At 40.6% G+C, this 26,400-nt stretch overlaps 1 protein-coding gene across 8 annotated transcripts in view; it reads right to left on the bottom strand.

Moving 5' to 3' along the window:
• Positions 1 to 26,400, bottom strand: part of ARHGEF28 (Rho guanine nucleotide exchange factor (GEF) 28) — a 224,342-nt gene that overhangs the window by 105,596 nt on the left and 92,346 nt on the right. The window contains exon 1 of one of the 8 annotated variants that reach the window (XM_014549719.1): positions 11,193 to 11,542. The exons of 6 other annotated variants lie outside the window; for them this stretch is intronic. In XM_014549719.1, coding sequence (XP_014405205.1) covers positions 11,193 to 11,277 — 85 coding nt within the window. In that variant the 5' untranslated portion in view covers positions 11,278 to 11,542. Of the gene's footprint in view, positions 1 to 11,192; positions 11,543 to 26,400 lie in introns of those variants that run through there. One more of the 8 variants, XM_005858026.2, reaches the window with a different exon arrangement.

Genomic DNA, 26,400 nt, shown 5'->3' with positions numbered 1-26,400 from the left:
CTAAGTGAAATAAGCCAGTCAGAGAAAGATAAATATCACATGATATCACTCATTTATGGAATATAATGAACGACATACACGGATGAACAAAAACAGAGACAGGGAAGTATCAATCAGACTGTCAAACCTCAGAGAGAAGGTAGGGGAGGGTGGTGGTAAGTGGGAGAGATCAACCAAAGGTCTTGTATGCATGCATATAAGCCTAACCAATGGACACAGACACCAGGGGGGTGAGGGCATGAGTGGGGGGGGTCAATGGGGGGATAAGGACACATATGTAACACTTTAATCAATAATTTAAAAAACGAGCAGCAACATTTGCCACAAAAAATTAAAGTAAATAAAATAAAAAGAAAAGAATCCCCTTGTGCCAGGTACAATTACCTCTGGTCTGGTAAAATTTCCTCAAATTCTGGGGGTAGTCTTGTGGCTTGCCCAGAGATTCCTGTTTTACCCCAGGATGCGATGGGAGTGTCAATTTCTTATTTCTTTCATCCATTCATCCATTCATTCTCTTTATCAACATGTACTGAGTATCTACTGACTGCCAGGTACCATGCTACCTGTTGGGCCCTGGCCAGGGCCCTCAGCCGCCATCTATGACTCTTTAAAATCTCCTCAAAGCACAGTCATTATGGACTATTTCCCAGGAGATCCCCTCAGAAGTCCCTACACAGCCATGAGGCTGTCTTCTTCCTCAGAGTTCTTCCTGCTTGCCTGTTACCTCTATGTTTTGTCCTGCATCTTCTACTTTGCCCCTCCTGGTAGGACAAGTAACTTCTTAGTTGGAGTCCAAGCTAGAAACACATTCTCCATTGTGCAGAACACCACAGATGCTGAGCGCTTCCTACGGCACCATCGCAATGCCTTCTGGTAGCAACCCAAGAATGTACTCTTTAATCTCTTTAAAATATCAGTTAGGCTACTCTTTTACTAAAGGAATAATAGGATGATCAAGTAGGTTTGCAAAGTAAAGGTACTGGGAAGATGATCTGGAGAGAGAGAGAGACAGAGAGAGAGAGCGCGAGAGAGAGAATTTTTTTTATTGTCTAAAGTTTTACATATGTCAAAAAAAATAAAAACATTTGATTTTTACCACTAAAAAAAGGGGGGGGAGGGAAGAAACAAAATATTAAGTACTGTAAGCATCTGCATCTATTGAACACCTGCTCCATGCTGGGTAATTATCCTGGGTAATCCTACTCTTACAGCTCAGATGAATCCAGCACTCACTGTGAACCAGATACTGCCTGATTTACATACACTAACTCATTTGATCTCCAAAACAACCCTGTGTAGCTATACTATTTACTATTTCCATTTTGCGGAACTGTGGTGCTATTTAAGTAACTTCCCAAGGTCACACAACTAGAAACTGGCAGCTCTAGGTATGCACTCTGCTAGGTAGTTCAAAGTATTTTATTTAATAATTGGGGTTACTCAGTATCCTATTTTGAGCCAAAGAAAATGGTATGTGAGCAATGTCTGGTATTTTCCCATTGGGAAGTTTCATTAATGTGTTATAGTTTGACTTGTGCCTAAGTGTGTTTGTTCACTTCCTGGGCCGCCAGAGATTTCCTGCCGGAATATGACAGTGCAAATCTTGCTGAGAAAACATTCATAGAATGGTAAGTGTGTGATTTCATTTTATTTAACCACACAATATACAAAACAATCAAGAGAAAGGACTGGAAAGTTAAACCAAGATGTTAACTGCTACCTCTAGATGATGGATCACAGGTGGTTTTTACTTTCAACTCTTCATTCTCTGTAACTTTTAGATTTCCAACAATAACCATTTTTACATCTAAAATAAGAGGGGAAAAATACGTCATGTGTTTAAAATGTGTCTCCTATGTAAAAGAACAGCTGCAGCATTTCATGCAAAATAGGTTATCGGTAAATCCACCATATCAGATAAGATATATGTAAATGTATTCGCTGGAAATGTTTTACCCAAGAGTACATAGTATTATTTTACCCATTTGCCAACCCTGCTCCTCAAAACCACATTGTGTATTATCACGTTCATTTTGTAGACAGGAAAGCTGAGGCACAAGCCGAGTGTTAACCTGCCCACGCCATTAGGTGATAGGACCAGAATGCAAACAGCACTGACAGACACCCTCTCTCGCAACAGCACACCCTCTCCAAATCCCACAAGTCAAAGGAAACTGCCATATTCTGCAGTTCACAGAGTGTCCTCTTTACCAATGGTCTGAGTGTGCCCCAGAAGAAAGAGAAAACCCACCCTCACAGGTGAGAGGAAACATTTTCAGGGATAAACTGCCATTTATCCCTGCCTATTCTTCTGGAGGGCTCTCTTAGGATTTTCCTGATATTAGTCGTGGCCTGGAAAATCTCTAGGCCTCCATACTCTGAGTTAGAGTTGAGGTTACAGAGAGGATCCTTCCAAATTCCAAAACCATCCTAGCCCAGGAATTTCCTGTGGATCACATACGAATCTGGGAGAACCCAGGGAGCCTTTGTCTACCAAGCTAGATAGTCTCTAACATCAATCCAATGTGCAATTCAGCCTCAGACCTTACCTCACCCTCCTGGGATCCTGTAAGAGGAAGAGTGCACCCTGGGATGAGGTCTGGCTGGTCTCCTGGTAACAGCAGTCACAGCCAAGGACAGAGTGAAGGAACCCCAGGTGCTGGGATGAGAGCTTCCTCCAGCCCTCTCGCTTGGAACAGCAGTTTAACCCCATTCTCCATAGCAAGTTACAACTTGGTACTCTAAAATCCAATCCTAAAGGAAGTCCTATTCTGCTGTTTCCAAAGACCTAATCATCAAAATTATTGAAAAAGAAAACAAGCCTCTCCCCTTAAAATGCATGGAGAAGAAAAAGAGGTGGGCAGTGGAAAGAAAGGAAGGGAGGAAGAAAATACAGTCCTCAAAAAACAATGGTTTTCTCCCCAATCCTTCCACATTCTCCTTCCTAATTATAGTAGCACAAAGCAGCCTTCAAGAGGACATATGTTTATGTTTGGAAGAGTAGGATCTTAAATAAGCAAATAACAACCTTTGCCTGCCCTTGCTTCCCCCCAAACTATCAAGATGTTCAGTCATGTGTGGTGTGTAGACTTTGGCGTGATTACATTTAATCAGCAATTCCTTTCCTTCTGGATGCAGTTCTCTAAGGCCAAAAGCAAAGTAATCTACAGAAAGGGAAAATGAGCAAATGGAGGGTAAGAAAACTAACCCATTGTACAAGCACCAGGACAGAAGTAAAAGACCCCAAATAAAGCGGCAGGACTCTGACAAGACCACTTCAGGTGACACTAGACAAAACAAAACCAAAAACAAACAAACTGCATGTCCTCATTACAAGAAATCCTACAAATAATTCAAATTCTGCATAACCTTATGAAAAGACTTAGGCACATACACATGATCTTGTCCACTTAAAAAGTCAGAAGCCCTCCAATTCTCCAGCACCTATCTCAAGAAACGTGTGTTTTTAATTCCCCTTAATATCCTAAACAGAACTGAGTTCTACTACAGACAAGAAATCATGCTACCACAATAAAGAACTCTCCATTGAAATGTAAGTTATCTCACTTGTTTTCTTTTTAATTGAGTTATAAATGACAGAGCATATTAGTTTCAGGTATACAACATAATGATTTAATATTTGTATATATTGCAAAATGATCACAATAAGTCTAGCTAACATCCGTCACTATACATAGTTACATTTTTTTCCTGTATTGAGAACTTTTAAGATCTATTCTCTTAGCCACTTTCAAATAACTGTCACTTATTTTTTGTGTCCTCAACAAGAACATTTTGAATGAATGAATAATTTCATTATTTCATTCGAATAATGAAAGTCAAGGAATGCGGGCATTCCTCCAAATTGTTCTGGGTTTCTCCTGGTTGGAAACTACTTGGTCCCTAAATCTTGTTCCATTCTCCTGAGCAACTCTGGGCACCTCAAAGTAGGTTAGTATGAATGAGAGCTGGATAAGAGACTCATTACAATTCATAACCAGACTTTTCCACTGGTAGGGATAATGAGATCAAAGGAATAAGACAGGCGGTTCCCCTGCCTGTGGGGAACAGTAAGAGATAGGCCAGGGGCTACTCTCAGGGTGGGTGGGCTTTTCTCGCTTCCATTTGGGGCTCCTCCAAAGGAGAACGCCTTGCAGGCTGCCCCACACCAGCATGAGGACAACCACTGCCAAGCACACTTGGTAGCAGAGCAAGGTCAGGCAGCAAGGCCAGCTTTCCTGGGCTGCTCCTAGCTGCTTAAGTGGTGAGAATGGGTCCCTAAGACCCCACAGGCCTCTGAGAGGAGCAAGAAGTGGCTGAGTCAGGTACTTGCCGCCTACACAAGGCCCACTGTGGTGCCAAGGAAGGATCCTTGAAAAGATGTTTATAGGGAAGTACCTGAGCCAATGGCCAGGGGCAGTGATTCTAAGATTTCTGTAGTGAAGAAAAACCATCGGGTTCTGACCAACACCAAGGAGAGGATACAGCTGCAGGACCTTGGTCACAGGCGCCGGAAGACCCAGTAATACAGCAGTCGTGGCTGAGGGGACAGCCCAGGCCAGCAGATCTGCAGCAGAGACCGGGAGGACCCAGAGAGCATCCGAAGACGTGTTGCCTCCTTCCCCCACCAACTGCCCCCCCTTCCAGGAAGTCACATTCAATACCAGAGTGGCAAGGAAGTGGAGGAGGAAAAAGAAATCTGAGAGGCTCAATATTTTACTTAAAGAGACTGAGCAGTTACAGAAAATGACTATTTTCATTACTGCATAGGACCAAATTTTCTTAGACTAAAATAAACCCTTTTTCCCTTCCTGCTGCCTAAAGGGTAGGATTTCATAAGGAAAATTAGATCCATTATAGACAAAATAAAGAAATAAAGACAAAATAAGCAATATCTGAGTGTAGTGTGAGTAAATCTGTATCAAATACACTTTCGATATTTACTGCCTGCTTCCTACGATCCAGGCACTGGAGGTGTGAAAATGGGCCAGCCAGTCTCCATCTTCAAGTAGTTCAGTGTCTTCGAGTGAGAGACATTAAATAATAGTTGCAATACAGTAATGAGGGGGCTATTACAAAATTATACACAAGCCAGCATGGCACCAAGGATACAATAATGAACTCTGAGGGAATTCAGGGAAGACTTCCAGACCATGGACTTTTAAACCACATCTTAAAGGACAAATTGGAGATTTCTAGCTGGAAGAAATATTCACCTGAACTTGCTAAAACATAAGTTAAATGGGGAGGGAATCTGAGGGTAGCCCACAAAACAGAAGGAACTTAACATCCAAACCTTGAGAGGGAGGCACCTGGGCAGCAAGAGAGCCCCAGAGACTAGAACAAGGGCCTGGCATCTAGCAGGACCCTATCTCATGATGTCTTCTCTTTCCACGATTGCAGTATTTCCTCCTACTATACATTGGTTTCTCCCAGCTAATGGCTTCAACTCCAACCTCCCCCGCCCCCCAGCACTGCCACCCAAGAAGGAAGGTATCTCCCTCCAAACTCCAGTTGGAAGAATCCCAAGGAAGGACTCTGATTGGCCAAATTTGAGTCATGTGCTTATCCTGGACCAATAGCTGTGGCCAGGCAGCACGGGTGCTGTGATTGGCTCACCAGGGTGGAATGCTAAGCCCACTGCCTCCAGAAGGCGAAGTCACATGAGAAAGTGACAGCAGCATGTGGACCCATGGCCAGAGCAGTGGAAGGACCACTCACTTAAGAATGTGAGTGCTGTTCAATGAAGGGAAGGAGGATGCTAGGCAGACAAAACTAACCGTCCAGACCAATGCAACATTTGACACCATTCTACATTTCTGTACCACCTGAATCCACAGTACACACACCTGGGCTATTTTCCATGGCTTTGATATACTCTATGCATGATCTCCCCTTCTGCTTGTAGGGACTACCTCCCTAGTCACCACAAGCTATTGAAATGACATCCCTTTCATGATGCCCTCAGGTTGAACTGGTCTCTTCACCCTGAACTTCAACAGTAATTTGTCCTGACCTCTGGGACTTCCTGCCAAAATATATCTGAACACACAACCATTGATCCTTCCCCCAATCCAGAGTGGTAGGGAGGAATCTCCCAAACATGAGGCATTAAATAGGAATAGTGCCTCCCTTTCTTCCACTTACAGGGATTAATGTAGAAATATACCTTGCCTAAGAATTTGAACTAGCCCGAAATAAAGAAAAAAAAAACAGTTTCAAATATTTGGCAAAGTATTTGTTTAACTAAAGTGAGCCATGAGGAATACATAGCTATGTGGTTTGGCAACGGGCTTATAATGGGCCTCCTTCCCTCTGCCGACAAAGGTAGGCCGCCAGACAGAGAGTGAAATTGAAACCTCTCTATGTGAGGTTGGACACTATCTTCATTGTGAGCCAATGCAATCTTAGCAGGTTATGTCACCTTTATGAAAATGTTTCTCTTCCTTAATAAGGATTTCTGTAGCGACTTATTCCTCCTATGGTACTCAGGTATCCTTTGGGGAATTTCTGAATTGAATACATATAAGCACATGGAAGCACATGAGTGTATTCAATGAAACTTCATGAAAGGAAAGAAGAGAGGGCAGGAGAGAGGAAGAAAACAAATAAATTCATGAGATAATAGTAACTCACCTTTAAAAATTATCATTAAACCTTTTGAAATGTCATCATACCATTAATACCCACCATGTCAGGGATTATTTTTCGGACTACGTACCTGCCCTCCAAACACTCAATGAACTCACGAAACAGTGACCCCATGATGTTCATCTCCTTTCTCAGCACATCAATCCTCTAACTCTCTCTTTGTCTGGGACAAAGCTGTGAACTTTCCAGGACACACTGGAAGCACTCCCACCCCATCCTTTCCTCAGCTTGTCCTCAGCCAGCTATTCAGTGCTGTCCATCTTTTCCCACCCAAACCAATGACTGAGTCAGTACTTGATACGCATGTGCTTGGGTGTATCGAGATGTAGAAACGGCACTCCCATTTTCCTCCTCCAGAGTTTCCACTGCCAACTCTAACCCCAGACAAAGATTCACAAGAGAGGGGAAACTAAGATGGTGAGACACAGTGGCACCTTTTGAATATAAGGTGGTAGCTACCCACTGAAGTCTACCCCTCCCCTCCTTCCCTCTACTAAGAAGTGGTGAAACATAAAGGAAGAATAAAACTTCTGAATTCAAAGTCCTGGTTGTAGGCCTGGCTCTACCATTTATTAGCTCTGATCTTGGACAACTCATTTCTCCACTCTGAGCCTCAGAGTCCCCCAAGAAGAAATGAAGATGACACCCACATCTAACATACAGGGCTTTTACTAGATAACATGTGACTAAGTCCTTATACATATGTCACTCATTCATTCATTTTCTTCCATAGTCTACCATGATTACTATTCCCTGCACTTCCTGGTATGGCTTTAGGTATAACTTTAAAACTCTCTAAGCCTCAGTTTCCTCACCTGTAAAGCAGAGATAATATCGATCTTATAGAGTTATTTTGAGAATCATATGTCATGTATGTAAAGTAACTACCACAGCTTAGTAAACAGTGCTTATTAGGATGAACAAAGTATCACATAACTATTAGTTATTTTGCTGTGACTACAAAAAAATTGGCACTGTCTAAGCTCTTCAAGGTGGTTAAGCTTTCTATAGGCAACCCTTCCTTTGGCAACCATACACTGGTGCTGCATCAACAAAACTTTAAAACACACACACACACACACACACACACACACACACTCTTTTTCACACTGTGTGTCATTAAGAAGCATATGATATGAGCTGGAGTAGGAGACAATGAGAAGCTACACAAGGAGATGAAAGTCACAAAGTTCAACATCCCCCGGGTTCTGATGATTTATATTAAAGAATGCATTTTAAAAATTGAATGATAATTATGGGAAACTCAGGTAAGGTCTAATCCTGATATTTTTAAATATTCGCTTAATACACATTACATTTCTTGGTTGAATCTCCTACTGAAAACAAAATCTCCAACAAAACAAAAATCCAGGCATTCCTGCAGTCCTTGAAGCAGAACCGTCGTGGATTCTGGCCCACTCCAGTCATTAACCACTAGACTCCCAGCACAGCCTGTTCCAGGGCTGCCCATGAAACGACAAAGGGCAACTTGTGAGGACCCCCAGTCTGTATTGGAGGCAGCTTGGTTTAACTGCTTTCATCCTCTGCTTACGTTGCTGGTCGTGACCAAAAGCACTGCTTCTGAGGTATATCCCTTTTTTCTCCTGAAGGCATAAGAATAAGTAAGTACTAAATGCTTTTCAGTTGATATGTAAGTATGGTGGGTTTCTGCTAATCTAGTTTTCCTTTTATTACCAAACCCTCTACATTTTCACATTTCTCTAAATAATCCAGTTTTGTGTACGTATATATGTGTCTATCAAAGATCAGTGATAATAAGAACAGAAAGGGTATTAAAAGAAATATAACAAGGAGGATCAGGAATTAAAAGCATAATATAAAATGAAAGAGAATATTTCTTACTGAATATGAGAGAGATTTGTTAATAAGGTAGACATTTCAAGCCCACAAAACCTCCTTCATGATTTCCCAGGTGACTGGAACCTACATTCTGAGAATGATGGTGATGATTAAAAGGAAAGAAAGAATGAGACAGAACTCAACTCACCTTAGTTTTAAAAGCTAAAATAAGTGGATCATCCTCTAAGAGACAAGAGACGATAGCTCTTCACAAACCAATCATTGCACTGAAGGAAAAATCAGCTTTCATGGTGTTTCTTCTGCCATAGGGAGGTGGCATGTCTGGGTCCTGAGAGATGAGGGACCCTTCCCAAAGCTAAGACCCCTGCATAACAAGGACGGTGTCTGTCTGGTTCCCACGTTGCCCTGCCCTCTATGCCAGTACCCGGCACGCTGGAGATGCCTGTGGAACATGTGAACATTTCCCCATCACTTCACTTAATTGGGCCCTATCACCCTTGTCTGTAAATTGTGGTGGCTGGACCAGGTCATCTCTGTGACCTATGGTTCTGGGACCCTGTCCAGCCAACATTATGGGATGACCAAACCCATCTTCACAACTAGGTCGTGATCACTGAATGAAGAAAGGAAGCATAGAACACTGTCTGGCGATCCTCAACTCTGTGCTACCAGCCTATTTGCACTTGTCTTTTGTTTATTAGCAGCAAACAGTTAATCATTCTCACATTCTGGGTACCTGCTTTCACTTGAATTGAGTTTAATTTTCACATAGCTATGTTATGACTTTCTGTTGTAGCTCAAAGTGGCTGGGCTCCAACTTTGGATTTCAAAGGAGAGCGTGATTAATGCGTTCCCTCCACCTCCACTGGACTCTCCAGGTTCTCCACTGGCCTCCTAATTATTAACCCCATGTCTCTCCGGGTTGTTAGGCTACCCAGACCCCCAAAACCATAGGCATCCAGTCGGCCAGCCAGGCAGTGGAAATACAAAAATATGTTAAGCAGGTTATTCCTGCAAACTTAACTGGGCTGCAAAAAGAGATAGCAGTCTTACAGAACTGGTACCTGCCCTCAAGTCGTTCTCAATGAACCCAAACTAATAATATTCACTCTAAAGTATTAGCGACTTTGTATAGCTTCCTTCTCAGAAGTGATTTAAATGTTTTTTTAAGGTTTCCTAATTTAGAAATAATTCCAAGCTTGCAGAAAGGCTGAAAAAATTCAAAGAGAACACCAATATACCACCTTTACCCAGAGTCACCTATTGTTAACATTTCACTCCATTTTCTACTTGTATTCAAACATGCTTTTACATGCACACATTCGTGCTCTCTCATAGGTATATTCCCCCCCCCCTGAACCATTTAATGGCAAGTTGCATACATCATAGTCCTTTACCCCTACAAAGAAGACATCAAATTTTAAAACAGAGTAACCGGAAAATAGAACACTGTAGAAGTTCTTTAAGTTCCTCATGACAGAGTTTCAAGGATGGCAGCTGGGCAGCACGGGAGATTTGTTCAGGCTGAGGCTCTCTACCCTCCTCCCCCAGATGTTCACGCCATCTTATTCCTGTGGCTGGCCTTGATCCCAGCCAAAGAGCAAACAAACACACACACCCCTCTGTTTCAGAAGAAGGAAACAAGATCCTTGAAGAGAACCAGGTGTGTTAATAACTGCCAGCCTCCATTTTTCTCGGGGAACAGTACGGGGTGGTGCAGTAGGGCATTCTGCTCCAGAGAATAAAGAAGTCGCACTTTCAGAAGCACCTCCTCTGCTTGTAAGCTCATGAAAATGGTCCTTTCTCCTTAAATTAAAAACAACCGCATAAGCCCCTGCACCAGACAGGAGATGGGAAGGGGAAACTGACTATCTTTCCTATTCTGGCAAATCTCAGAAAGCAGCAATCGCCACCTGCTGAGCCCAGCAAGGACCATCGGCAGATTCTCTGGGCACCTTCGCTGCCGAACACTAACTTGCCCCTTGGTTTCTAAGGCCTCCACCACAAGAGTGGGGTGCAGGTGAGGGAAAATAGGTGGTGTAAACCCACTCCATTGTTAATCACGCTGCAGATAAATGGCTCTTCTTCCTTTGGCAGTAAATGATTTTGCATACTTGCTAATGATTGTTAAACTTTTTACTATATGACTATATCCCCTGGAGATATGCAGGCTTTCTTGTTGAAATTACCTTCACAAAGTCCCTTCCCTAGAGCATCTATAAAATCAGTAAAATAGTATAAAAAAGAAGGTACAATTTTTCAAGTACAAAATATTTTTTAAAAAATTAATACACACTTGAAAACCCAAAACACACATGAAGCAGAAACTGGGTATCGAGGGCATGTGTCGCTCTCTTCACACCCCACAATAGCCGGGCACGTTTAAATCAACAGGACTCTTTATTGTCGAGGTAACTCTGATTAAGTGAACTCAAAACATTCACCTTGTACTAAACTCCCTTCACTTTTCTTTTTAAATTGTGAGTTACACATGCACAAGGTAGAAAGGTAGGCTCAAAGTGAAAGGAACACGGGAAGGAGGAGTGTTATCTTGGGAGTCTCTATGTAAAGTATTTACATAGTGAGAGTTTTATAAAGACAGGTATAAACGCGTACTTCGTCAGAAAACAGCCCTGGCAAAGGAACAAAGAAGAAAAAAAGTTAAGAATACGAAGATGCCTGGCTTGGCTCTGGGGAAAATAAAAGAGCCCGTGATCTACCTTGTCTGGACGCCCTCCGTCGGATCTTCATTTTGGGGAAGGCAGGCCACGAGTAGTTAAAAGGTGAGTCTGAATCAGAATCCATCGTTCTGTGTCGGTGAGACCGACGGATCCAACAGCAGAGACTCAGGAAGAACCCGGGCGTCCCAGCCAGGAGGCGAGTCTCCCATGTGATGTAAAAGGAAGGAACGGGGCTGAGTGAAAAGCTGGCGAACACGGGGAGGGAGAGGCAATAAATGTTTTGCTTCCTTCAGGCGTTCAGGCATGTAGACCGAGAAGGAGGCTGTAAATATTAAAGCCAAACTAGGGAAGTAAAAGGGAGAGAGAGAGGGAGCTGAGTCGCACTGGCACATCACAGTCCAGTTATTCAAAAGGTCATTGGGAGCCAATGAATCATTAACTCCCCTCTTCTGGTGGCTGGAAATGGAAATGAAGAAGAAAGGTAACTGGGAATTCAAAGAACTGCTTGTGATTCAAGAAAAGCTTCCAAACGCAGGCAATTGTTTCGATCTGGAGCTGGAGTATCATTTCTCAGAAAAGCCACCCTGTGCCGTGTTAGATAAAGGCTGAGATTTATGTGTGTGGACAGCCAGAAAGCGCCTTGCACACGCAAATGAAGGCCACCACACTCAGGGCAAGGATTTTTCCAGAGCAATCTGTCTTTTCACTGACTGGTTTGGCAGCTTTTCAGTTCTAAGAGCCAAAACAGCTCTGATAACTCATTTAACATCCAGTCTCCCCACCTTTTTAATCCTGAAGTGGCTGAGAGCTTTACATTTTATACAGAATTATACTCCTCTCATTAAATTCAGGCAAAGTCATCTACTACTATTTAGCACAATTGAGCTGTTTTCTTAAATTGTCACCAAGCTTGGCTGTGGATCATAAGGATCTGGGCGCCATCATAGCTCTGATCTAAACCTGCATCGGCCTCAATAGAGCTAGTGACTAATTTACCACAAACCAACAGTTCTTAGGCGGTCTCCCTGAACAACTCTCCCCTAATTAGCATTCAGTGGGAGCTCATTACCGCCTCCCCATAAAGCGTGACACTGCTCAAACTTACTTCCACAACTCCCTAGAAGCACATGGATGCACGTGCCCCAAATAAGCTCAGACATAGCAACCAAGACCTGTGGTGGGAAAATGTACCCCAAGTTTCAGAGGGGAGTCTCTTTTAAGCTTTTCTTTAAGTAGCAATGATAGCAAGAAGCATTGTGTTTTGTTTTGTGAGGTCGTCTGACACCCAAACAATATGAGGATCTGTTCGATCCTGCAAGTTTGGAACATGACAATATGTGTCTTAATTAACATTCATCTCTTCATGAAAACTATTTCCCAAATGGCTGGCACTATCGCACAATGCTGTGTAAGGAAATAGATGCATAACTTGCTCTGTGATAGCTAATCCTATCTGTTGGGAGTTGTTGGGTGAGGGGCACAGAAAGAAGTGGAAAAAGGAGAAAAGCCACTTAATTTCAAATTCAAATCAGAATCAAAATTACATAAATCACTACTGTGTTTTTATATAACATAACTAGGACAAAATACAACTACTTCTAGTTGTAAATGTAAGCATTATAACTAAGTGAAAATAAACATTAGTACATTGCTATTTTGTGCCTTTTTATTTGAATAACTGTGTATTCTTATTCATCAACTAGGTGCAACTGTAAGGATAAAATACTCTCAACCCTTACATTAGGTAAGAGTTTTAGTCCATATATATCTTTAATAAGAAAAGAGATAAAATCTTGTGGATGGGTGTTTCCATTCATTCTCAGTTTTAGGGCTCAGAACAGTGCCAGAAACATTGTAGGCATGTGCTGAATAAATGAATGATTTACACTTATTAGTCTTAACTTGTGGGTGTAGAATCTTTACATAACAGCTGCAGTATTTTTATATCCTCTTTATTGTAAACATGTACATTGACAAAAAGCTACATGAACTCTTGTAAAGTGTTTAAGTGTGTTTATATTTTATTCATTACAACAGTATCTCTATTTGAAAACAGAACAGTACTTATGGGTGGCAAAAAACAATTTTTCTCTAGGGCTCCAGGCAATGCTTGGGGTGTACATAGGTCCATGCACCCTTGGGCTGCCTCAGAAATATCCACAGACCAAAGGAAGGGAATGTCCACCAACCAGTACATCACCAAACTGAAATGAAAGTGCTGAACCAGGAGATACTATTGTCTTTCATTCTCATGCAAGATGAAGTTTTAGAGCCATCTCACTAGGATAAATCCCAGGTCAGCAAACTACTGGAGCAGGCTGCTCCTAGCTTGACCATCAGTAATAGATAAGAACTTCAGGACAATGCAGACAAAGAGAGATATGAAAGAACTCCGTAAAACACATTTCTATTAGTTGAGATTCTAGGTAGATAGATCCATATTAATATAATTTTCCCCAAAGCCCAGAGGGATCAATTGCATATCAATGATTATTGATGAAAAAAATTATTCTGACAATAAAAACTCTAAAACTACCCAAGCAATTCATGTGAGAAGCCTGACAAAAAATTTTCTAATCTCATTTGCTTTATTACTTATCAATATCTTTTATTTTTTTTGTTCTATAGGTTTTTTCTTTTAATCAATATATTTTAATGAATGAAATGATTTCCACTAACCAGCCATATACAGTTCAGTTAACATTTAAAAACATTGTGTTCATACAGCCCTTCTTTTTTTTTCTTGCTCACCCCAAAACTTCCCAACTGTAGGTCATTTATCCTCATTTTCTATAGTAATAGACTATTTTTTTCCATTGTGCCAATATTTAAATTATTTCAAGATGTTATTTACATCTCATTCATATTCAATCAGTTAATTTCTTTGCTTTCTCTGACTGATTGCAATTGCAGTTGGCAGAATTCAGTGATATATCCCCAAGGCCACTTCTCACCAGAGAGCATACAACCATTACAATGCAAGTGCGAATGATTTCATCAGCCTTACTGTGCCTCCTTCAATTCGAAAATCCTTTACTTAGAAAATGACCTCCATACGGTTACAATCATCCAGGACAGATGCTGCTGCCTTGAAGTTTCAGCATCGAAGGGAAACTTTCCTCAATTCTCCTCATCAGAGAACAGGTCACCTACCTTTCAACCTTGATAAAATTAAATCTCCTTAGAGGGGTATTTATATTTTGATTTGAATTATAGTATTTGTAAGTCTTCTTATCCTTCAATGGGGCCTCACATTCCTGGAGGGCAAGAACTGTGTCATAACTTATATTTTTAAGGAGCCACAAGCCAAAGAGAAAAATCATGCATTCTTGGAGCCATACACATCTGGGCTCACGGGCTCTGTCACTTACTTGCTTAGTGGCCCCAGTGAAGTCACTCGTACTTTCTGACCCTCAGTTGTTTTATTCAAAATAAGACCATAACCTCTACACTTCAAAGATTTGTGAGGATCAAATGAGATAATAATAAAGAACTTAACATAAGTAAGTTTTCAATAACTTTTAGCATAAATATTAAATCTAAAGTTTCCCTTTCATGCTGGAGGCCTGGGGTGGGGGGCAGGGGTGGACATAAGGAACCAATGAGAGAGAAAAGGGGACGTATGTAATACTTTCAACAATAAAGATTTAAGAAAAAAAAATAAAGTTGCCCTTTCATTATCCTTTTCTTCTACATTATAGACACTACCTCAGACATAATAGCTTGATTTTCAAAACTAAGAAATGGCAATGTGCAAAGACATTCCAGAAAATCATACAAGGCAGAAAGAAGAGGAGGAGAATTTATTATTTTCTGCTCCCTTGTTTGACCACGGGGGACCAGCGTTGAACACTGCTAGACACCATTCTTGAAAAAGTCATAAAAAGTACAGACCAGAGGAGACAAGACCCTTAACGCCAGGACAAACCTATTCTGGATAACTTCAGCCAGTACGTAACAATTACATGCAGCTGCTGGTTCTAGCAGTAGGTGAAGATCAGAGATGGTCAAAATCTTCCTCCAAAATCTCTTAGAAGGATATCTAAGTTCATCTGAGGTCATCTAAGTTCAACCCAAGCAGTTTTTCATTGGAGAACAGCAGTACGTTGGGTTGGCACTGGGTGAAATGGTTGGCTTGCATTAAGAAGCCATGTTAATAAGGATCAAAAATAAGGATCTTTAAAGGCACAGCTCATCTCCATGTGGTAAGAGGTGCTCACTTATGAGATGCACAGTGGGAACAGCACAATCACATCTCCAGTGTCACACTCACTCAGGGGCATTATACTCACAGAGTGCAATCATGGGTGGAGCCACCTGAGATTTAAATTATTATTTTTCTCCCCACCTCCCCATCCTGTTTTATATTTTTAACAAGCCCGTAAAATTGAATTCACATATATTACACGTGAGTTGGGAGCACAGTACAATCACTGTTGTCATAAATTGGAATTCTAGGATTCTACCATTCATAATATCACCTTATTTTTATTTTTGTATGTGTTCAATTTTTTAAATTAATTTTATTGGGGTGACATTGGTTAATAAGATTACTTAGGTTTCAAGTGCACATTTATATGCTACATGATCTGTATATTGCATTGTATGCCCACCACCCAAAGTCAGATCATCTTCCTTCATCATATACTTGACCCCTTTTACCCTTTAGTAACCCCCACTACCTCCCTCTGGTAACCACCATACTGTTGTCTAAGTCTATGAGTTTGGGGCTGTTTTTCTTGTTTGTTCATTGGTTGCTTTCAGTTTTATATTCCACATATGAGTGAAATCATATGGTTCTTCACTTTTTCTGTCTGACAAACAATCCAAACTAAAAAATGGGTGGAGGACCTGAACAGACACTTATCCCAAGATGAAATGCAAACAGCCAATAGACATATGAAAAGATGTTCAACTTCACTAGCTATTAGGGAAATGCAAATCACAACTACAATAAGATACATGTTAGAATGACTATTATCAACAAGCAAAAAGTTGGAGAGATTGTGGAAAAATGGAACTCTAATTTATCTTACTTTTAAAAATAAGATTTTATAAAATTTCTCACCTATCTTTATTACTTTCATTTATCTCAACATAAAACCTGCATCCTGCTTCAGAGGTTCTGATATGCCCCTTTATATCACTCTATTGTCTAAGGAAAAAATGAATAAGATCTAAAAATCCAACAAAAGAACATTACTTGTATTATGACATATTCACATGTAGTATAAGAAGGAAATACCTAAAACACTTTAGGACAGGAAAAGAATAGACTTTCTGACTGAAGCAACATATTAAAGAATTATATTGTCAAAGCTTCCACCAGCATTTTGTATTGCTACAGATATCAGTTCTACTTAGAGGATTCTCTTAAGGTAAAAGACCCATGGTGGACATCATTTTTTTTAAAACACTAAAGTGCCTGGGCATAACCTGAAAGGAAAGAATTTGGACAAGTTGGCTAAGTTTTTCTGAACAATAAATTATGAGGAATTTTGCATTTATCTTGGAGAGGCAGTTATGGATAATGGATGTGAGGGGCCCTGGCAGTGGGAGAAGCAAGGACACAAGCCATGAGCCTAGACAGAGAAAGGATTGAAGGGGTAGAAATGTATCTCATTATAGTCTAAGGCAGTGGTTCTCAACCTTCCTAATGCCGCCACCCTTTAATACAGTTCCTCATGTTGTGGTGACCCCCAACCATAAAATTATTTTCGTTGCTACTTCATAACTGTAATTTTGCTACTGTTATGAATCGTAATGTAAATATCTGATATGCAGGATGCATTTTCATTGTTACAAATTGAACATAATTAAAGCATAGTGATTAATCACAAAAACAATATGTAATTATATATGTGTTTTCTGATGGTCTTAGGCGACCCCTGTGAAAGGGTCGTTCGACCCCCAAAGGGGTCGCGACCCACAGGTTGAGAACCGCTGGTTTAAGGAGAAAACAACTTCTTATAGCAGGAAGAGCCAAGACACTTAGGGAGAGCAACATCTATAATTACATTTTCGGTTTATTCTGATAATGTTCCAATTCCAATTTTCCCAAATGCACCAAAAATGTTTCTTACATGCCACACACTTATTCACACACTTATTTTTATTAGTTTTAACATTCATGTTCAACTTTCTGTTCTATAGACTTTCACATGGTTATTCACATGTAAATAAGTTAACTATGAAGTATAAAATGAACAAAGAATGTAAATAATTAGTTTTAACATAAACTCTAAACTATCAATGCCACAGTTTTAAGCTGAAATTCACACAAAATGTAACGGATGGCTCATCTTGTATATACTACTGGATGGAACGTTGCTGCTTCTAGGCAACTAACAGGGCAAGGAAATATATGTATGTGTGTGTCCTAGCCTATGCACATGCACATATCTACAAATATTTCTCTATACAACCATGTCTATCCATATTAACTAATCATAAGTGCATACTGAAGTCTACAACTCTAATTTATTAGCACCTGAATCATCCTGGCCTCCACCCCTCGCTTATCTATAAACTCCGGCTCCAAGAGTGAGAAACCTGGCACCTACTACCCATACTCCACTCACTTGATCGCTCATTTCCAGTACACATTTATAGTGGTATCCAAATTGTTAACCTGTACCCCGTGGGAAACAACTTTATCACCTAGAAGACAGTGCTTACTCATTTCCAAATCTGCATTCCCACCCCCTACAGTAAGGTATTTCACACATGTTTACTAGTTAGATTCTTTTGTCACATTCTGCATTCCACCAGAGGGTCCTCCGACTTCTTAATTTTTTTTAAATCTTTATTGTTGAAAGTATTACATAGGTCCTCCTTTTTCCCCCATTAACCTCTTCTAGCCCATTCCTGTGCCCCACCCCCCACCCAGCCCGCATCATCCCATTGTCTGTGTTCTTAATTATTTTTATTTGCACACATTGGAGTTTACTCTGTGTCCATATGTTCTATGGGTTTTGAAAAATGCACGTCGTGTATCCACCATCACAGTATCATAGAGAATACTTCCATCACCCTAAACAAAAGCCCACAATGACAGGGATATGTAGATAAGACACAGAGGCCAACTAAAAGAGTTCCCATGGCCAAAGCTAGAACACTCTGAAAAACAAATCACACGTTATTCTGATTTTTTGTTTGCGATTTTAAATATTATGAAGCAACAATAGATTATTTACTGATGGATCTCCTATTTGGCCTCTAATTGCATCACTACTCTATATTTTCATAAAAATGCCTTCTTAACTAGTATAAAATAAATACCCATGAATCCATACTGACATAAATAACTGAATAAATGAATACGTGGGGGAATGCAAGTCTCCCATATAGAATAATTCTATGTAGATATTTTATCCGCAAGGACGTATAGAGATAACTTCCTACTCGTGAAATATGAGTTGCACGTCATCACTTCCTTCCAAAGCATACAGTATGGAAAGAGCGGTGGGAAAGAGTAATTTTACCATGGAGAAACCTAACAAACTCTACCTGTGCCAGGTGATCAAGGTCATCATTCACAGTGATAAAGTAGTGTTGACGGTATATATCATTGATATGACATAATGAAAATGGTACTTTATCTCTGTGAACTTCCTGCCAGAACCCAGAACCTCAGTTTAATGATGGAAAAATATGAGAAAAATACCAATTGAGAGACATTCTACAAAATACCTGACCAGGAGTCCTAACACTGTCAAAATAATCAAAAACAAGGAAAGTCTGAGAAATTCTCACAGCCAAGAGAAGCTAAGGAGACATGACAACTAAACGTAATATGGCATCTTGGGACGGAAAAGAAAATTAGACAAAAACTATAAAACCTACATAAAGTAAGAACATTAGTCAATAATAAAGTATCAATACTCGTCCATTGTCAACAAATGTAGCATAGTAATATATGATGTTAATAATAGGAGAAACTGGGGAAATGGGGAAATGGGCATATGGCAACTCTTTGTATTATCTTTACAACTTTTCTGTAAATCTAACACTGTTCTGAAAAATAAAGTCTAAAAATGTTAAAAGATGGAGACAAAAAGTACAGAATCTGTGTTGATTATATGTTTGCAATTCATGTTAAAAGAATGTTTGCATCACTTATTCAGATGTATAGTATTCAAGTCAAGCATAAAATTTCTTTTTGCTTAACTTCTTATTATGTAAAGTTGCTGTGTAACTCTAAGAGGATTAATTAGACATTAAAAATTACATGCTGAAAATAATTTTAATAGTTCCCGAGAGTTAACCCCAATGAGAAGCTCCCATGTGCCACCTGTGCACAGGTGAGTCTACCTCAGTCAGGTCAACAGAAACCCTCCTGGCAGACAAATCTCAAGAACCCTGATGAAACCCACCTAGCTTACTCGAAGTTTTCTTCTCAAGTTCTAGATCTAGATACCTTCAACCTCACTCTTTATTCTGATTTTTTTGTTTGCGATTTTAAATATTATGAAGCAACAACAGATTATTTACTGCTGGATCTCCTATTTGGCCTCAAATTGCATCACTACTCTATATTTTTATTACACATAGTTTTCAGCAGAACCTCATATAGAGAATAAATTCTGTTGGCTTTCTTGCCCATGTCTGGAGTAAGGGGCCATGTTTCATAAAAATGCCTTCTTAATCAGCCACTCAAACAGTTAAAGCAAATTGTCCCAATAAATTGTTAGAGCTTGTACTGCCTGGCATGAAAGCTAACCAGAATGTTAATTGCTCTACAGTCTCTTCCAAGGGATTAACCACTGGTACTCAGTAAAAAACAGGCCTAAACGCACATAAACACATTTACACTGCAATCAAGCCACAGCCCAGTGAGTCCTCTGTGAAGGCAGTTCTTCCATTAAGTGTCTGTGCACACAGGTTTCCTGAAGTGTTTCATCACAAGAAAAAGGTAAATTTCTGAGTGGAATTTTAACTTTCCATATAAAAATTTTATAAATGCTATTTCCAGAATATAGTTCATTTTTTTCATAATTAGTTGTAGTTTCCTTAAATGTTATACTTGTTTGAAATTTATAAGCTAATCATTTGATTTAAATATCAAGATAGAATCTTTAGGGAAGGATCCTATGGAATTAACTTATTCACGAAACTGCTTTATTTGGAGTTGAAGGTATTATTTTGGAGAATGAAGAACTTAGAGTTCAGGGGGGGGGGGTTCATTTTTTTCATAATTAGTTGTAGTTTCCTTAAATGTTATACTTGTTTGAAATTTATAAGCTAATCATTTGATTTAAATATCAAGATAGAATCTTTAGGGAAGGATCCTATGGAATTAACTTATTCACGAAACTGCTTTATTTGGAGTTGAAGGTATTATTTTGGAGAATGAAGAACTTAGAGTTCAGAAGGGGGGGGGGGGAACTGCCATTTCCCCTCCCTCGATTACATTTCAGAAACTAGGGTGGTTTGTGAGATGAAAAAGGTGATTTAGATTATACTACAGGTACTAATGCCAAAAACATCAAGCATCGTCATAATGCCCTTATAACATTCGTGTAAACCCAACTCCCTTCATCCCAATCTGTGCATCTCTAAATCAATAACCTCATTAAGGTTCAAGTAGTTAGGAAATTTTTTCAATAATTTTTTCCCAAAGTTTTCACATTTCCCACATCTACAAAGATATTGATGGTGATAATCATTAAAAGTCTGCAAACCTAATACAAGTTGGCGTCCATTAATTGCTTTTATAATCTAAATTCCACAAATATGGAAACCCAGTAAGTCCGGGGTGATTTCAGCAGAGCAGAGCACCTTAAAGTAAGGAACTGTGTCCCTGGTTCTCAAGCTCTGCCACACCTGAGAATCACCTGGGGCGCTCTTAGAACTCTTGAAGCACAGGCTACACTCCAGACCAATTAAATTCAACCTCTCTAAGGGTGGGTCCAGGCTCCAGGATTGTTACAGCTCCACGGTAATTCCGCTGAAATTAAAACCTGGAAGAGTTTAGAACCATAGGATAACTGAATGCTTAGATCAGCAACTCCTAACTTTAACTCACTCTCTATTTTCTTTTTTCTTTTTTCCCCTGGAAACCTTGGTGAGCAAACATTAAGCAGGACATCAGACTCATCACTGCTTCCTAGACTTGGAAATTATAATTTAAGATAGGCTTTTTATATTTTTTTAATCCTCACCGAGGACATGCTGAGAGCGAGGAGGAGAAGGAGGAGGAGGAGAAGGAGAGATGAGAGATAAATATGGATCAGGTACCCTCTGTATGTGCCCCAACTGGGGGATCAAACCCACAACCAAAATGTGCCCTGGCTGGAAATCAAACTGCCAGCCTTTCAGTGCACAGGACAATGCTCAACCAACTGAGCCACTCTGGCTGGGCAGATATGGTTGTTTTTGTTTTTGTTTTTAATCAGAAGAAAACACAATATGATAAACTATAAACCTCTAGTAAGGCTTTAGATTCTTCATGTTTCCTAGTCTATAGTATATATTAACCTAAAAAAAATTCTTTCTTCTAATTTATGCGATAAAAGTCTTCCGATAAATACCCTAATTGTCTAATTTAATGAAACAATATTTTACCTGCATTCCACAGGGGGAATTTTATCCAAACAATGAAGCCGCAAATATAAAAGGCAGGACATTTGTGATAAGAAAACCAAATTGAGCTTATAATACTCAGCACAATTCCAGTAAGTCAGCAATTTCTTCTACCAAAAACAATTTTTAAAACCTCAACAACTGCAATAAGAAAATTTCACTGAAGTTAACAAAAGGCATAAAATTTGAGTCAATTTTTACAAATAACTTTGCATTCCCAAAGGTCTTCTTGGGATATTTTTCCATCCCAGCCCCTTGATTTCAAAACCATATCACTGGAAAGCTTTGGCTTATAGTAGAGAAATGACCACCCCCCGCCCCCCCAAAAAAGAAAAAAAAAACGGGGGGGTGGTAAAACTTCTGTAGCCTGGAGCATAAAGAGACATTAGCCAATTCATACAACTTAACAAAAGGAAGATAAACAACCCAATCAAAAAATGGGCAACGGGAGAGACCAAGATGGCGGCATAGGTAAACACCGGAGACTGCTGCCGCAAACAACCACTCAAAAATACCAACTAAAAGACGGAACGGACATCACCCAGAACCACAGGAAGGCTGGCTGAGGAGAGACTCTTCAACTAGAAGGAAAAATAACAGCACACCGAGGCTCAGAGGAGGCGCAGTGTGGAAAATACTCAGGTGCGGAGGTGCGCGCGCAAAGCGGGCTGGTGGCTGAGAGCGCGGTTGTCGTTTTCGGTCAGGGGGGAGTCTCAGACTCTGAGCTCCAGATACGGGCGAATCGCTGGGGACTCGGACCCAAACGGGAGAAGCGGGAGTGTCTGGCATCAGTTGGAAGGCAGCTTTCCCTCCGAGGTTTGCAGCGGTTCCGGGGGTTCTGAGAAGCAGAGCCTCTGGGAACAGGACTGAGGGCACCATAACGGCTCCCTCCGCCCGCCCTGTTGAGCCCGCCCCGCCCAAGCCCTGCGCAGAGCCATTTGCCGGATCGCCTCAGGCAAAGGCTAGATTAGCACCTCCCCAGAGGACAGAAGTTTTCCGCGGCAGACACAGCTGATTCACACAGCCAGTCGGCCTGGTGGTCAAATCCCTCTAGTATTAACTACAACAATCAAGGCTCAACTAGAACAAGACTGCGCACAAAGACCACTAGAGGGTGCACCAAGAAAGCATAAAAAATGCGGAGACAAAAAAACATGACAGAAATGGAGGATATAGAGCTAAAAATCGCAATTTTGAGGGCGATGAACAAAAACAGATTCAGAGACAGAGAAGCATCGATCAGACCGTCAAACCTCAGAGGGAAGGTAGGGGCGGGGGGGGGAGAGGGGGAGAGATCAACCAAAGGACTTGTATGCATGCATATAAGCCTAACCAATGGGCACAGACACCAGGGGGGTGAGGGCATGAGTAGGGGTGGGGGAGCAATGGGGCAATAAGGACACATAAGTAACACCTTAACCAATAAAGAAAAAAAAAGAAAAGTGTACTGTAAGAATCAACTGGCTATATGGAATTTACAATAAAGAGTATTGTCAAATTCCAAAAGGAAAAAAAAAGAGACATTAGCCAAACATTTGGCTTGAAAACTTATTTTCCAAAGGGTAGGAGCTTTGCTAAGGTTTTCTCTCTTTTTCTACATTTTTTTTTATGTTTTATGCAACATTCCTGAGATCTCAACATAGATAGAGTTGTGTTTTCAAATAATAGCCAATAAAATAGAAATATATCTGGCCTGTGCAAATAAGACAGCCATAAAACAACGACAGACAGGGGTATCTCAGGCCTGAGCAATTAAAGTGACCATAAGTTAGGCCAAAAGTAGCCCTGACCTGAGTAGCTGGGAGGCCCATAAGATAAGGATTTCTCTCCCAACACAACTGGGAGAGGCATAAGATAAATCAAAAGTGACTCCAACCAACAAGGTAAGGGGGAGAGAAGGTGGGGGACACCACGTGGGCTTTGAGCTTTGAGAACTAATTCTGTGCAGCAGAATGACCAATAAGAAGGGGTCAGGTTCAGACAAAGAACTGCAGCCTATTTAATGCCTCAAGACAAAGAAAGCAGCGGCCACCCTTCTCTGTCTGTCCAGGAGCGACAGTCTTAGGCTTAGAATTTAGAATTAGGTTTTAGAGGTAGTGTCTGCTTGCAATAAAGTTTCTGTACTTTTCACCTAAAAAATAAAAATAAGAAATAATAATAGCCAATAGAGGACCAACTTCCACTGACACGGGTCCTAGATCTTAAGATTTCACACTTAAGATCTAGGACCTTAATGTTCCCAAAATGTTGTTGGGAACATTTGCAAAACTGTATGCTCACAAACAACTTAAAAATACAGTTTTATAAGTTTTTACAGCTTAACAGCATTACTTCCATTTCCAAACTTTTAGTGAACATAAGAAGAAAAGAAATATTAATCTAATTAGTCCTACTTAATTGATGGTTTGCCAAACCAGCACTAGAGGCACTGTTTCTTTGGATCTTCCAATCGTTTCCTTCCAGATTCCCTTTGCTGGCATCTCCCTGAGATTCCTGTGTGGGGCCTTGGTTTCTCCTTCTTGGTCTTGTCGGCAGTAACAGAAGTCTGCGTCATTTAGGTTGAGCATTCTGAAGCGCCTCACATCCTAACGTTTGCTTCTATCTGTTTCTGCTTTGGGGCATCAAGTCAGGTCTCCTTCCACATCCCACTTTTGTTCATCTGTCTCCCTCATGCCCACCCTCCCAGGCTCAACACCCATTGAGAGGCTTGCTTTTTCTCAGACCATTTATAAGTAACAAACAGCAAGAGCAATGAAGTGACCCAAAGTGTTAAAGAATAATTAGGATTCAAGCCTCAGCACCTACTGACAACCAAGCCACTCCTTAAAATCAAATAATATACTTCTCGGGAGTCTCTGTGACATTTTCCCTCTCTTCTTGGAAAAATAATCCATATTTTTTTGTAGGAAATGGTCAGAATCGGTTTAAGCTACCTTCTGAAATGGAGCATACTTATGCTCCATACTTATGCTGATTAATGAATAAAGCAGGACACAAAATTCTACTGTTTACATGATCATCACTATATAAACAATAGATGCATAGGAAAAAATACTGGTAGGAAATATACCGAAATTTAAGAGTAGCTCCTTGGAAGTGGGAAAATTATAGGGATGTTTTTCTTTTTTTCTACTCATTCTAAAATTTCTGATTTTTCTACATGATTTTAAAAAACAATAATTTTTCAGCAAAAGCTATTTAGCAAGATGTTATGTTTAAAATCTTCTCTGATACTTATGCCAAGTCCACTGTGTGCCAGCCAAACCTGGAACAGCAGACATGGCACTGCTTTATGCCCAGAGCCTCAATCAAGGTACTGGGACTGCCTGAGCAAAACAGATGATGCCAGACAAGGCCGCCACCACCTCCCCTAGTCTCTCCCTACCTGCCTTCCATCGTCCCTCACGAGGAAAGTTACACGATGCTCACATAGTTCTTGTTTGAGTAAGTCAGTTTCACCAAATCCCTTCTTTCCCCCCATCCAACAGTCATACAATATACAATTTTAGCCAAGTAAGTTTCAAATACTCTTTAGTCCAATGCAGCCATGGCTGATAAATTATTGCAAGAAAATCAGCTTCGGTATGCGTCTCTGTCACACACAAATCTGACTGTCACACACAACCTACTCACACTCTGGAATATCACTTGCTGAGAGAGCAGGGGTGTCACCTTCCAGGAGCTTCTGCAATTCACCTGAGATACCGGCGCTCTTATGTCACAGTCCTCAGCACGAACTCAACTGTGAGTTGGACATCTTAATTCTAACCATGGTTTTAACTTTTCAGATTCAACCTTTTAAAAGTAAAGTTTGCAAAGAGCAGCTAATCAAGCTGTTTACAGCTAATGCATCTCTGTTTGCAGTTGGGAATCCAATAGGGCAGCCAAAGCTCGACCATCTTCCCACAGGCAGTCTACTTGTTCCTGCCAGATGCTCACTTCCCTTCTCCTGGGCACAGCATTTGCCACTGCCCACTACTGAGCCTCTAGTTTTTAATCATTTTTAGCCCTCAATACTTCTACACTTCTATCAGGGACTAACTGGACCCTTCCTTCCTTCCTTCTTAATTTCTGTATCGATCCATTTCATCTACCTTCTCTTTTTCCATTTCCTCCAAATGCTTTGCCCTCTCCTCCCATTCTACCTGCCAAGAACGTGAAAGAACCACTGGGGCGTCCCGCTCTCCACTGCAATGGAATCAGGTCCCAGCCCTCCCTTTTGAGCAAAACACCAGGCCCTTGCAGCATCCACAGAGAGCAGGCCCATCACTGCGGACTCAGCATAAATGGAATCCTACTATCACTTCTCGATGAGGTGGCGGGGGCACTGGCTCGGAAGAGCTTACTAACTGCTGTCCCCTGGAGACATTAACCCTCCAATCAACATTCTCGGTGGATTAACTAATGGCCAGTATGATTTCTGATGCTCTGATGGGTTAACAACAACAATACAACGTCAATTCCCAGCGTAATAAATTAAATAAAATTTAAAAGTCAACTCCTCAGTCACACTAGTTACACATCACACATTCTAGAAACAGATGTGGCTGTTGGCGACCATGCTGAATAGTGCAGATTCAGAACATGTCCATCGTCACAGAGTTCTATCACAACAGCACTGATGTAGTCTATGAGATCACACTAAACTCACATCAAACATTTT

Source organism: Myotis brandtii, unplaced genomic scaffold (assembly GCF_000412655.1).
Source record: "Myotis brandtii unplaced genomic scaffold, ASM41265v1 scaffold115, whole genome shotgun sequence".
Lineage (NCBI taxonomy): Eukaryota > Metazoa > Chordata > Mammalia > Chiroptera > Vespertilionidae > Myotis > Myotis brandtii.
This window is presented reverse-complemented; position numbering and strand designations above follow the sequence as displayed.